At 39.8% G+C, this 14,783-nt stretch overlaps 1 protein-coding gene across 2 annotated transcripts in view; it reads left to right on the plus strand.

Annotated features, from left to right (window-relative positions):
- The window catches only part of LOC116333185 (zeta-sarcoglycan-like), a 53,773-nt gene that overhangs the window by 16,379 nt on the left and 22,611 nt on the right, over positions 1–14,783 (plus strand). For both annotated transcript variants that reach the window (XM_031756370.2, XM_039608109.1), the window contains exon 4: positions 5,689–5,790. In XM_031756370.2, coding sequence (XP_031612230.1) covers positions 5,689–5,790 — 102 coding nt within the window. The remainder of the gene's footprint in view (positions 1–5,688; positions 5,791–14,783) is intronic.

Consider the following 14,783-nt stretch of genomic DNA (forward strand, 5'->3'; position numbering starts at 1 on the left):
GTGACTCGCCGTCAGCTGGAGCTGAGTAAAGTTTGCAGGGCAAATAAATCTCCGACTGAATTTGATCAGACAAAAAAATAAACAGTATTGTGTTTGGGGTGGCCTAAGAGGAAATCTTATATCTGTATGTGCAGGTAGGTATTTGAGACCAGCACTAGAGATCATATATTTATACATATATTCGTGGGATCTCTAGTGCTGTCCTCAAACATGTAAAGAAAACTGGTCCAGAATTTCTCCTTAAAGCTGTCAGGCTCTCCTCCAGAGCTATCAGATGTGCACAATTAAGCTCATTGTTGCAAAGAAGGCTTGTCCTCTTATTAAATCCAGCATCACTGAAATGAAGTGTTGGTCTTAGCCCGTCCTCCTGTGCCTATCGGGGGTGTCGACCGCTAACTCAGTAGGAGAGCCATAATGCTGTATCCAGAACAGCATTTGTGGTGTGCGTCTTGTTCTCTCAGTCAGATTAACAGTTGTTGGAAGCTTTTATTGCACTTAGAGTAGGCTAACAAGTTGTTGGCAGCACTGTCTTCACTTTACCCTCTCTGATACACTCCAGTCTGTGCTGTGTCCCAACCCTCTCCTATGAAAAGGATTTATAATAATAACATAATTATGTAAATCAGACAAATCAGCCAGTGTACAGCAGTAAGATTTGATTGAGACTGCTTTAGTGCCTAAACTAAACAAGTATTGACAGCAGGGTTGCAAATATAAGGGATCAAATATATAACGGGCATCTCGTGCTGTGTACTGGATTCGTCTGGATTCTGTAGTATTAGGAAAAACCTTGGCAGCAGAACGTGTTAATCTCAAGCAAAATCCAAACAGGCAGAAGCTGCGAGCTCCTCCCGTGACATTTTCAGGGACAATGCACACAATTTACCATTTTGTCAACAAATTCCCAGTGGCAGCACCCCTCCCAACCCCCCAAAACCCCCTCGACTATTACAATCACTCCTCTGCTCCTTCTTCTGTCATCAATCTATGTCATGAGTAAAAGACCTTATCAGTGCTGTTGGTGTTGCTTCAGAAAATGCACTTCGCTGCTCCCGATCTCTCAGGACTCAGCAGGTTTTATTAAAAAAAAAAAGCATAACAGTAGCTTCTAAGAACCACACCATGAGGGCATTGCTGTTAAAGTTGCCACTGATTATCATTTACTAAAATGAGACAGTATTGGAGAACTTGCATAAAAAAAATAAGTCACTTTGAACACTTGGTGCACATAACAATGCTTGATTTAAAATAAAGCAAGATTTTCCACTCAGCAGCCATATTGGCAACCTATCAAGGGAAAAAATCCTCAACATTAAGTTTCTTTTTCTCCAGTACATAAAAACTGCATTACTGCATTTCTTTGCGGCAAAATGAGATTGTCAAGCACAACAACACATTTCATTAAAACCTGCTATAAACGTTGCCAGAAAGAGTCTGCTATCAGTGAGTGATTAAATGGAGTCAAATTGGTAATATAACTGTAATAAATCATCAAAAATCACATATCTGTTATCTACGTAGACAGAAATCCACAGAAATATAACCAGACTATAACCAGCTGGCAGTCAGTCGGGTCGAGTCCCCTGGAGTTGTGCTCACTGACAAAGACTCATTTAGACTGACGGCAACATGTTGGCAATCTGTCTATAAATGAGACAAACCTTCGACAATCTCTCTCAGAGCGGTTGCAGTCAGTCCAAGTCAGACTGCAGCTGTTTGCAGAAAGGTTGCCTCCTATCAGGTGACCTGCGCCATCACCCTGTCCTCAAAAGTGATCGTGAGTGTGCAACACCCTCATGTTCTGGGTAACCAGTTAGTCAGCCACAGAATATGAAAAAAATCAAAACAGCCACCAGACAGCACCTGATTCTTTGTTTTTTTGTAGATGCAGGATGTTGCTCTCCTATTTCTACTCATGTGACCGAGCCATTAGCTTTGTCTGAATTACCTTTGTGAAGCTAAGTGTGTCTATTGCTGGATGGTAATTCAGTTGAGATGATTAATGTAAGTTTATTTGGCTAACATTATCTCTGGATGGTCGTGCACGAGATGATCACTAATATTTGTAGTATTTCCAGAGAATTTTCATTTAATTTTTTGATGAAATATCGATATTTGGTATCCTTGTATTGATACAATGTTGCAGTAGTACAGTTTGTTTGGTTTGTCTTAACATGGTAACAAGGTTTAACATTGTAATATGTTGTGTAAATACAGTATATTTAATTGCTCAATGATAATTCCATCATTAGAAAAGTAATGGACTGTCTTGCTTGTTCACTATGTTAATGCATTAGCAGGTATCTAGAGATACGCCACGGTGCTGTTATCATATCTCTGACAACCTAATCACACATTCAGTTGCTTCTGAATTTGACTCTCTATCCTGAATTTCAGTAAAAGTAGTTGTTCAGTATTTATAATCTCCAGGATGAACATTATTAGCTCAGTTCAAACAATGATGTTAAGCACTAAGGCCCACAGGGATTCATTGCAGGTCTAGCAATCAAGCTCTTAAGACTTGGAGTCAACTATTAATCTCAGGATTAATAGTTGACTCCAGTGGGACGGGATAAACGCTCACCATAAAGCTGCCCGGTAAGTCAGAAGTCACAACCTGAACGTTTCCGGCAAGCTGAGTGTGTGAATATCTCTGTGGTTACATCACACAGGCAGCCTGATGATGCACACTGCTCAACAGCATTGATTGTTAAAAATAAAGTTTCTCTGAAAATGCTTTTTTTCCCCTCTAAATATAGGAAAATGGATTATGTGACTCAATCCTTTTTGAAGTCACTGGTCTGAAAACCATGTGGGCTGTTTTCCGTTTTTATTTATTTATTAATTTTTTCCTGGGTGAAGTGTTAGGCTATGTGCGTGCGCTATCTTGGATCCCTCATCCTCTCACTGGATCAAATAGGATGATAGAGCAGATATGTAGCATTAAAGAAACAACTCCAAAACTTCTGCCCGTCTGTCGAGGGCAGAGGGGGTAAAGCTCAGGTTGTTTTTCTTTTAACCGTGGCAGGAGTTCCTCCTCTGGAACATCACCCTTTCTTTCACTGATGCTGAGGGTCTCCTTTAGGCTTTGAACATTATCGAACTGGGGCTGTTTGTGACGCCCTCCTTTTTCTCCTACCTCCCATCTACTTATTTAAGTGACTGCAGCGTGTGCTGAATTCTTCACACCCACTATGCCGCCTCCTTCCAGCACAGCAGCGACTTCACAGTCTGACCTCCACATCGCCACACACACCTCCTAAACTCCCCTGACTTTGTTCTCCTGTCTGTCCCCGCTCTTTGCTCTCATGCATGATGGCGCTCTCCCTGCTGTTCTCTGCCTCTGTAATTCACTCCATCCATTTGTGCCGCTAGCACTATGGACTCTTTCAACACATCCCTCAGGGCCAATCTGTTCATACACATCCCTACAAAGCTGCCCTCACACTTCAGTCTGCTCATTGTGGTGCAGCAAGGCATAACCTTGTCCAATTTCTACTGAATTATATACAGTCCAAAATCAGCCCCCGAGTAAATGTGAGGTGAAGTTGCAGGATCATGCTTCATTTCATACAGTATTTGGTATTTCATATTTTTTTTAAAATTGATGTAGCTTCTGTTGAAACGGGATGGCAAAGAATCAATTTAAGTGCAAACCACTGGGCTGTTACCTGTGGAGAGAGGTAGGACTAGCTGTACAGCTACATAGTTGAAAAATCGGCGTGACTTTTATTGGCGTGACTTTTTTAAAGCGCACAGGTGAAGCAAAAGATCCCACCAAAGATGTGGTGCTTTTCAGAAAGTTCAATCACACAGATGTCCAGACAACTTTTAAAGCTGAAAAGTTTAAATTTAGCTTCTTACTGCAGGAAAATCTCAAGTGAAACAAATTCGTTATTAACGATCCCTATTTTTTTTTCATTCCAACGTTAATTAACAGCTATGGTTACCCAGACGTTGTGCTATTAATAATGAAAACTTAAACGTGAAATCCTGAGGTAGTTCACACGGAACAAATTTCTTTTGAGACTCAAATTTTTTTAAATATTTTTCTATTTCCATAGCAGAACACAAACTAAGGTGCACTGAACATCAGAGAGAAAAATTAATTAATAAATTAATTAAAAGAAAAGAAATTACTTAATTAAAACAATTATAACAATAAATAAATAAATGAACTATTGGGACAAAAATAAGCTGGTAATTACCAAAATCCTTTTTTATGTTAACACGAAATTATAATTATTGTTGTCATCCATTTATTTCCAAATGTAGTTTTACAAAAAAAAAAGTAGGAAAACTGAGTAAAGCACATTGTTGCTTTTTTAATCAAGATACCAAATCAGTTATTTTCTTGCATTCCTGAATAGAAGAATCAGTTTTAGTGGTTGAACTTGAACGTTGAACTAGTTTTAAGCAAATATTTTGAGAGATTTCCCAAAATTTCTTGTTTTTATATATAGATATGTATATAAGATGTTTATTTGTTGCCACCACATACTTTTTATTTTTTATTTTTATGAGTTTATGAATGACACAACCCATTTTGTAGCCAAATCATCAAACAGCATCAAAGATGGTACAAAAAAATGAAGTGGCTTAAATCTGAACACCATAGTTGTGGCTACAGAAAGACTTCCTGTCCTATAAAGTCTATGAGAAAAACAGCTTTCTGTCTTGACCTCTGTGAACTCTTTCCTGCAGAGTTTATGGGCTCAGTCACACAGTTTGAGAAGTGCTTATGTAAAACATGAAGGTGAGTAAGATAATGGATAATAGCTGGAACGGACCATCTCTGCAGAATATGGATGTCTTTAATGTCACGTGCCTCTCCTTTCTAATGGTTTTCCTGCTATTACATGCCAAGTGCCTGATTTGACTGTTAAATTCTAATACAGCGTGCTGCTTGAAATGTAAGTTGGTCCTTTTTCAAAAAGGAGTTGGCTGGCTCTTGCAGTTATTAATCATTAAACTGTGTGTGGCGAGGAGCAGCTTGAGCCGTTTTGATAGCAGTTAAAGGAAGCTGGTGTGTAAGTGGCAGTGACTGTCAGGTCTCATATGGTTAAAAAAGCTCTGTTGATGTTCGCAGCCATTATTTTCCACAGCAGAGTCTTTAATTTTGTCCAATTTATCACACATGCCCATTTATGTAAATGGAGTGGACAAAACATTAGCAGCAGCTTTGAATGTATCACAGTGCAGTACAACACTACCCACTTTGACCTTGGTAAGAAGAAAACCCCCAAAACTTGCATATTAATATACAATACTGAGCTAATACTATTTCATGCAAATCAGCAGGACCATAAATCTAATTCCTTTCTTATTTCCATGAGTCTTCTCAACATTCGCTTCCAGAGCTGCCACATTAGTCTGTTCCTCCTCAGTTTGCCTCCCACTGCATGCAGCCTGTCACCCTGACAGTGCTGAGTGTCTGTGGCATTGTCACCTCGATGTCATGTCCTACTTCTTCCCTGTCACTCAGCCCCGCTGCCTGTCCACCGGCCTGTCTGCTACACAACAGCTTGAGCTCCGTCTAATGTACTTCACCGACGGCAGGATTCAGTTTTTTTTTTTCCTTTTTTTTTTTTTTCAAAAAACATTTGGGAAGCTATAATCCTTTAAATCAAATCAGGAAAATGAACACAGCTTCTTACAGAATCACTGATGATCATGACTCTGTTTCAGGATGGAATGGGAAACCTCAAGCTGAACCAGGACGGGATTCGCATGGAGGGAATCAGCGAGTTTCTTTTGCCTCTGTATGTTAATGAGATTCAGTCCAGAAGGGTAAGTTGCTCCCTTTTCTCACCAGCTTCAAGTTGATCAATACGCTGACTCTGATGCACTAGGAATAAGTACCATTGACTGAAACGCATATGAAAAGCTCTCAGGGAGAAAGATGTCTCTAAAGCTGCAGACAAGCTCATATTGATCTTTCACTGTTGAGGAAGTTATGATCAATTCATTATCAACAAAGGCCAACTTTCCTCTGAGCTCAGACTTGATGCGTGCCTGGATTTAAAAAAATAAAATAAAAGACGACCCCTTTCCTCTCTGTGTATTACTCCTTTCCTCTTCAGCTTCCCTCATTTCCTGTCGTCCTCAAACGGCGTATTATCAGGGCCTCCCATCGGCAGGAGGTGGGTAATAGGCTGCTTCTCAGCTCCTCTCAGGCCACATACAACCTACAGGAGATTACAGACGATTACAGGGGGGGACCAGAGTGTCCCTGCTGGATTTCCAATCAAGCCCACGCGATAAATTCCTCCCCCTGTGCACTTCCTCCCTCTCCTTTCTCCTCTTTGATGTTTAGTAGATTAACCAACACAGCTCCAGCCCAAAGTTGATCCAAATGTTCTTCTCCCACACAAATCACAGACGCTCAGTTGGATCATCCCCTTTTTCAGTGATTAGGCATGGTGCAGAAAGCAATTTCAAGCACTGTAGGCTAGGGTTCCAGTATAAATTTGATTTTTTCCTTTTTTTCTTTTTTTTCTGTTTTTTTTTTTTTGAGGGACATGGATGGAGGAAGTGGCTCGATTGTGGCTCCAATTTGCCACAGCAGATTGAGAAACAACTCGGAATTGCCCACTCGTGCACTTTGATGTCCTAGTTGGAGCTAAATGTTGATTTAAATATAACGCTCTTGTGCCTCAAGAAAAACCACCTCAAGGCCATAGCAGATGCCCAAAACTGAATATTGGACAAAGCCAATATTTCACCCCCCAGTTCAATACCACCTGCAGACATTTTTACTGTCTTGTTTTACAGACAGCGCTGTGCAGGGCCCCTCTTATCTGCCGCACCAGAGATATTTGCAGGACAAAAGTCTCCATGGGTCACTCAATATTTCCTCACCTGAGGAAATATGTCAAGCACACACAGAGCAGGGATTATGGTTAAGGAGTTTACACAACAGTGCACGGTGCTTCTCTTCAGTCAGATAACCAGCATTGATCAATAAGCCATTACCACAAATGGCAGTGAACTTGGTACTGCATCAAAGGTTTCTTAAAATCAAATATAGCATGAGCGTATTTATTTATTTATTTTCAAGCTGCAGCTGCTAAACTCACAGTAAGCTGTAGTTTGATATGTTTTTTTTCCTTTTCACGAGTCAATCATTGCTTTAAATTTTAATCAGTAACTGAAGCTGTAATCTGCGGATACCATATTGAAATACTCCCTCTGCTTATTTTGGCAGTAACTCTGATAGCTGGCAGCAAAGTACATGCTGAGTAGCCCCTTAAAAAGGCAGAGTAGTGTCAGAGTAGGTGACAGCTGTTCTCTTTCAGTTTACATTGATTAACTGAGCAAAATCATGAGGAAAAATGCAATCGGGTTGTTTTTGTTGTGTTTTTTAAAGTGTCAGCAGGTTAGCATTTTGACCTGCAGACTCTTTTGCAGGTCAAAATGATTAAAAAAAGAGTCAATGTGGATGATACGCTCTGTTTAAAGGCGTGTGTGTTGTTGGGGGGTGTTTTTTTTGTTTTTTGTTTTTTTTCGTTTTTACTGTCATTCTGCATCATTGCTGCTGTTTGGCCCTACTTTCAAATTCAATTGAATTCAATTGAGTTGAGTTGAAGTTGAGTTTATTCCTGCACATTTAATTGCATCCACCTACCTGTCACCCAGGGGAGGGAGGCAGACAGGAGGGAAATAAGAAAGGAAGGAAGAAAGAAGCCACTGTTACTCATAAAACCAAAGTCTTGTCGGTTTTGTTTAAATCTTTATTTAACCATGAAGTGGAGCTCTTGAGATTTAAAATCTCTTTTGTGAGAGTGTGCTGGAGAGCGGGCTACGCCAACCTAGTGTTTATTTAATGGCAGCTTAATGCAGTTTACAGTCTCTGTGTGACGCTGGTGATAAATAGGCCACATTAATAAATCAGGGTAGTTATCCACAAAACAAAAGCTAGAGATTTAAGCAATGTTATAATAAATATAATAGTAAGAGATTAAATTTGATTTTGAACACATTTTATTTCATTTTGCTTGTAGTATAAATTGTTATTTAACAGTATTTATTGGTTACATGTAACAAGTTTTGTCTGATGCAGTGTAGAAAAATACTGAATATTTGGATTTTTGTGTGACTTTTGAGCTTAAAATCATGTATCATTTTCCCAAATAATCATATGTGTATCACATTTCTTGCTCTGATGAACCTACAGAAAAAGGCTCTTCAGTTTTCTTCAGCTCTACAGTTTTATTTTGCGTGTGTGTCTTTTGGCTCATCTTTTCGGAGTGTTTTTTGTTTTTTTCACCCACAACTTTAGAGTTTTGAGTCACTCTGTCAACCTCAGCAGCAGCATATGGCTGTTCGAGTAGAAACCTCTGATAAATCCACTGTTCACAACTTGTTAGGCACCAAACAGCAGGCAGAGTCGACGGTCTGCTGCTGAACATTTTGCAGATAAAGAGTCCGATATATGACCGAACAGAGTTAAAAGGAAAGCGCCTAAAAGCATCAGTTCAAAGGAATGCTAATGATGGTCGGCATCTGCTGCTGTATGTGTAAATAGTGTGCTAGTGTTAATGGGTTACCCATACTAACATCATGAGATGATCATATGTCTGCATTCACAGCTTGTTGCACTTTACCAAGTGGTCAGAAAATTAATTATTGCTGCTTTCAGTTTTGATATTATTAGTAAGTTTTCCCAGCCGTGTCTGTGTAACCTTATAGCCATGAAAAAGTATTTGCTCCTTCCTGATTTTTTGCTTTTCTGGGGTTTTTTTTGCATATTTCTCACACTTTTTTATGGTAACCTGAGTAAATAGCCGCAGATGCAGTTGTTAAATGTTGATTAATTAAGAGAAAAAAATATTCAAATCTGTTTGGCCCTGTGTGAAAAGGTAATTTGACTTTGTTAAGTCATGAATTAACTGTGATAAACTGCATTTTTTTGAAAGCTGAGTTCAGTTTTACCAGCCACGCATACAAGACCTGCTGAATCAAGAAATCACTTAAACAGAACCTGTCTGAAAAAGTGAAGCTGGTTTTAAAAAGCAGCCAAAAATGCAATCTAAAGAAGTCTTTGGCATCTATCAGTCTGGAAAGTGTTACAAAGCCACTTCTAGGGCTTTGGGATGCCAGTGAGAGCCATTATTCACAAATGGAGAAAATGTTGCTGAACTAAAATTACTCCAAGAGTACCGACGACTCACTGAGGAGGTCACAGAAGAACCCAGAACAACATACAAAGAGCTGCAGGCCTCACTTGTCTTACTTAAGGTCAGAGTTCATGATTGAACCATAGAAAGAGACTGGGCATCCATGGGAGAGAACAAAGAGAAAACCAGTGCTGACCAAAAGGAACTCAAGGGCTCGTCTCACATTTGCCAAAATCAGTCTTGATGATCTCAGAGACTTTTGGAAAATATTCTGTGGACTGACGACACAAAAGTTGAACTTTTTGTCCTTTTACATCTGCATAAAACTAACACAGCAATAAATAAAAAGAACACCAACATTCAGATATGGTGGTGGTAGTGTGACGGTTTGCTTTGCTTTTTCAGGAGTTGCTGTAACGATGAATTTTTCTCTCTACCAGAAAATCCTGAAAGAGGATGTCCGGCCATCAGTTCGTACCCTGAAGCTCAAACACACTTGGCTTATGCAGCAGGACAATGATCCAAAACACACCAGCAGGTCCACTTTTTAATGCCTCATAAAAGCAAATTTAAGCTTTTTCTAGTCAAAGTCCAGACTCAAATCCAATTGAGGTGCTTTGGCTTGACCTTAAACAGGCCATTCATGCTGGAAAATCCAGTTTGACCCAACTTAAAAAAAATCTGCAAAGAGGAGTGGCTGAAATTCCTCCAGAGTGACGTGAAAGACTCAATGACTATAATCAGAAATGCTGCCATGATGACACAACCGGTGATTAGGTTCAGGGGGCAATTACCTTTTCACACAGGGCCGAGTATATTTCGATAATTTTGTTCCTTTTAATAAAAAATGCTTTGCTCATGTTGTAGCAAATGTTCAATCACACACATGCCATCAAAGGATGCTCTATTATCTATATATATTCTAAGTGGGACCATAATGTTGAGTTGAAGAGTTGAAATAGTAAGGACATAAATGAAGTGTAAAAAGTTAGAGCCTAACACTCAGCTTGTTTTAATATGTGTGATAATGCTGGCCTCTTTTGCTGCACTTTTCATATGTACCTGTGCTGAGTTGTCTGTCAAAACTGACAGGCAGATGGATGGAAGGAAGATTTTCTATATTATTTTTTTCCTGCCCTGAAGGCTTCCTCACTGCCTGCATGTCTGTCCACCTATCTCATCCCTCCCTCCTTCCCTGCCTCTCTGCCTCCACCTGTCAGCTTCTGCAGATAGCACAGCACATGCAAACTTGAGCTGTTCCACCAAACACAGGCTCGTATGAGGAGCGTGAAAACAATACCGCGAGATGACCTTAATACCAGACGTTTGGATTACAACAAAATTCAAGCATATGATTGCGAGACAATAGCTTAAATTACACCGGTGAACGCCACAATACTGTTATAATTTCAGGCATGACAAATCCGTTTGAAACTCGACATTTTTACCCGTCTGAGTGCAACAGTGCAACAGCAATTTCAGGCTTTTTGAAATCCTTGTCACACTTGGAGTTTTACCTGCCAGAGGAACACTGCATTTATAATTTCAAGTGTTTGTGAAAGCAGACGTGTGAGCGGGCGTTTCTTACCCCTCCCGCTTTCATCGAGAGGAAACTTCTCACAGGGTAGATCAGTCCGAATCACTATCAGTATTGCAAAGATGTTGGAATAAATAAGGGTTGGATAGCTGGTTAGTAGAAACTTTTAAATGATACTGGGACTGCACAGATGAATATATATGGCTATCTGAATATTTGAATATTTTGGTTGGGGCAAAGTTGAAGTTAGTTAACATCAAGTTAAATGAAAGATTTTAGGTGCGATGTTTCATCTCATCGAGGGAATGCATAGCTTAGATTCTCAGCAGATTTCTCTGCAGACAGAAAATGAATACACAAAGGAGACGAGTCTTGAGTTTAGCAATTTATCTTTTGGAATTGCTCCTGTTTTCCACATGCATTAGGCTAATAATCTCTGCTGCCTTTAAGGACAAACTGTGGTCAAATTAGATTCAGTGAACAGCAGTGATATATTTTAGCAGAGTGGTCAGTCCACTCTAATTAGTCTTTTTGCTGTTTTTTGTAATTTAATGATGTAATTCCAAGAACTTTCAATTATTGGCCATTAAGAGGCAAGTGTTTTTATTTATGATAAGAGCTTTTTTTTCTTCTGCCAGCTCAAACGTTTACAGAAAGAAAGAAATGAGCTGCTGGACTGGACATAACACAAGGCAGGAGGCCTGGGATGTACACCAACTACAAATTCTCCATTTATGTAGTAAAATAATTGTAGCTGAATTTCTTTAACCCTCTCCAGCCACAGCTTCTTGCAACTGTAGAATTTTACCCTCCATTAGGAATGACACTACGGAGATCAAATCTGACAGCTGGGAGGCTCTAGATGTGGGAGCAGTCGGTCTTTATTTAAAGGTAATCTTTCCAAATCATGGAGCAGACATGGATTTTATAATAACACAACATTTCTGGGGGTTTTATAAATGATCTGGTAACTTTTTAACCACTCGATACAGATGGTACACTGTCGCTGATAAAAATGTAAATTAAATGAAAACTTGGTTGGAATTTGAAAACTGAACACTGTGGTACGAGTGCATCGCAGTGCCCAGATACAGTTAATCACATCTCTGCTGTTCAGACTGTTGGCTCTCGTTATCGTCTCCGGGGAGCCTGACTGATCTATAAATAGCCGCAGATGCAGGTGTATCTTTATTGGAGTGAAACTTCTCCTTCACTAAGCCTCACCTACTTGCATTTGATAAGCACGAGAGAGCTGATTGTAAGCACTATTTCTGAATTCAAGTCGGCAAAAGACGGCTTAAAGCCATCCACCTGTTAATCTCGAGCAGCTTAAACCGCAAACTGCAGCGTCGCCTCGGAAAGCTAGAACCGCTTTGATTTGCATTGCACTAAAATACAGGCAACTTTTAATATTGAATATGACTGCAGACATGTTTTTAAACAGCCTGCTGCAAGATTTCATATTTAAATGAGGAAATTAAGGCATAATAAGCATTGCTTTTTCACGCCTGGCATTTTTAAAAAATTACATTTAGTTGTGCGGCTCAGTATGTAAATGAGCCTCCAGCACAACAATCGGTATAATTAAAATTTAAATGTCTCTATGCAAATAGATGGTTAGGCTTACAGTTAAACTCTGAACAGTGCTCTTTATCTGTGCTTTAAACAGATTTCATTTTATACTCACTCGCTGAAAGTCAACAGCTTCAGACAGCACAGAGTTGCTTTGTTTTTAAACTATTTCTTAGGAGCAGGGTGACGTGCTCTCGCTTTCTGCTCTGAACTTATTCATCATATGCGGGGAGGCATCCTCTGCCTTACACCAGTCATGGTAATTTTTCAGTCTGATGGGGCCCGGTACACCTACAACAACAGGCTCCGTTTATGTGCATTCACTCTGATCTGCGCTTGACCTTCCTCAGCAGACACAGTGACTTTAAAAGCCTTTTATGTGATCCCGGGGAGGTTTTAAGGAGAGCATGAGCGTCTCAGCCGTGCCCCCTCAGGATACTGTTAAACACCTATAAACTCTTTAAAGGGATACTTCAAATCAAGAACTCAAATTTCTCCATGATGCCGCTGCCTCGTGGTGAAACTTGATGATGCACATTAACATCGGAAAGGAGCGAGCGGGGAATGAAAATGAACCAAATGACCTCTGCAAAGTTGAGATAATTATTAAGATTAAGGGAACGGCAGAATTATTTGCTCAAATACTAGACTGTGACTAAATGCTTGTAAATGTCACTTGTTTTAGTACAGTTGTAAAGATGGTGACATGACGTTTTCCCTGGGTCAGAATGAGCCTGTGGTTGACTCACACACTGCAGAACGATCAGCCTGCTACAGTAATAGTAAAATTCTCCATCAGCACCAGTTGATGTTTTAAAGAAAGTAGCAGCTGGCTTACCTGACTAAACATAAAAAACCTTCTACAGGTACTAATGTGTAATAATACCCCTAACATGTATGAAGGTAAATTCTCATAGATGCAGGCCACTAAAATAGTAAAATAAAACACACTGATGGTAACAGACACTGGCAACGAGTGCCCATGCTGTTTGGTCTGTTTGCACAGTTGGCATACTGCAATGCTTAATTACATTGAAAAATTAAAAAAAACAAACAAAAAGATTAAATCAAAGCTAAATATAGTACTGTTTATATGGAGTAAAATATATTTAAATCCCTGTGTGATTACGGGACAATGCCAGCTTTCCATTGTCTGAAAATAAGCACACTCCTACACTTGTCAGCAAGACACTGTCCACCCCCATTTAGTGTGTAATAAAAAATTGGTAATCAAGACTTGAGTAAACACCCATATGGTAAAAAAGGATTTCAGAAATTAACTGTCACTATGTTTGCATGTTTGTGCCTTATGGTTTACCCATACCTGTGAATAACATTCACCTGGCAAAAAAAGCTAAAATTACATGCTTGAAATGGACCCTGCAATGTTGTACTGTATAAATGTCATTTTAGTCTGGTCTTAATACATCATGTACACCATTCAGGGATAACTTTATGAGCACTGATAGTGAAGTGAATAAGACTGATTATCTCTTTATCATGGCAAATGTAAGTGAGTGGGATATATTGGGGAGCAAGTGAATGTTTTGTCCTCAAAGTTGATGCTAGAAGCAGGAAAAATGGATAAGTGTAAGGATTTGAGTGTTTAAGGTCAAACTGTGATTTCTTGACAACTGAGTCAAAGCATCTCCAAACCTGCGGCTCTTGTGGGATGTTCTTGGTCTGCAGTGGTCAGTATCTATTAAAAGTAGTTCAAGAAAGGAACAGTGGTGATCCAGTGACAGGGTGATAGGTGAAGAAGCCAAGCCAGTGAAGTGTGATGGTTTTGGGCAATGTTCTGCTGGGAAACCTTGGCTCCTGCAATCCATGTGGATGTTACTTTGACACCACCTACCTAATTATTGTTGTAGAGCATGTATGTCCTTTCATTGAAACAGTATTCCTTGATGGCTGTGGCCTCTTTCAGCAGGATAATTCACACTGCCATAAAGCAAAAATGGTTCAGGAATCGTTTGAAGAGCATAACAATGGGTTTGAGGTGTTAACTTGGCCTCCAAATTCACCATCCAATCAAGCATCTGTGTGATGTGCTGGACAAACAATTCCAATCCACGTAGGCTCCACCTCAAAACAGCCTAACATCTTAGTGCCAGATACCACAGCACACCTTCAGGGGTCTAGTGGAGTCCATGTCTTGATGGGTCGAGGCTGTCTGGGCAGCAAAACGGGGACCAATCAGGGGACCTGAGCAGTGTACATCATAATATTAAAGCTTTGTGGATATAGATTAGATGTTACTGTGGTTAAATTGAAATGATACCATGATTTTACAAAGTGTTAAAAGGTGCTTTTACAGGTCACTTTGTTCATCTGGTGTTTTAACTCCTCTCTTTAAGGCCACTCTAATCCGACTTTCTTCCGACTGGCTTTTACACACATACAGAAGGTTTGGATGGCAGGTGGTAAGGATACCCCTCTTATCGACATCATGCAGATCTTGAAATAGAAGAAAGCGTCTGAAATTGACTGTTCAGCAGACTCACATGGATTACTTGCACATATATCTCAGCTCACATGCAAGCAGAATAGATCCA

The sequence above is a fragment of the Oreochromis aureus genome, linkage group 3, assembly GCF_013358895.1.
Source record: "Oreochromis aureus strain Israel breed Guangdong linkage group 3, ZZ_aureus, whole genome shotgun sequence".
NCBI lineage: Eukaryota > Metazoa > Chordata > Actinopteri > Cichliformes > Cichlidae > Oreochromis > Oreochromis aureus.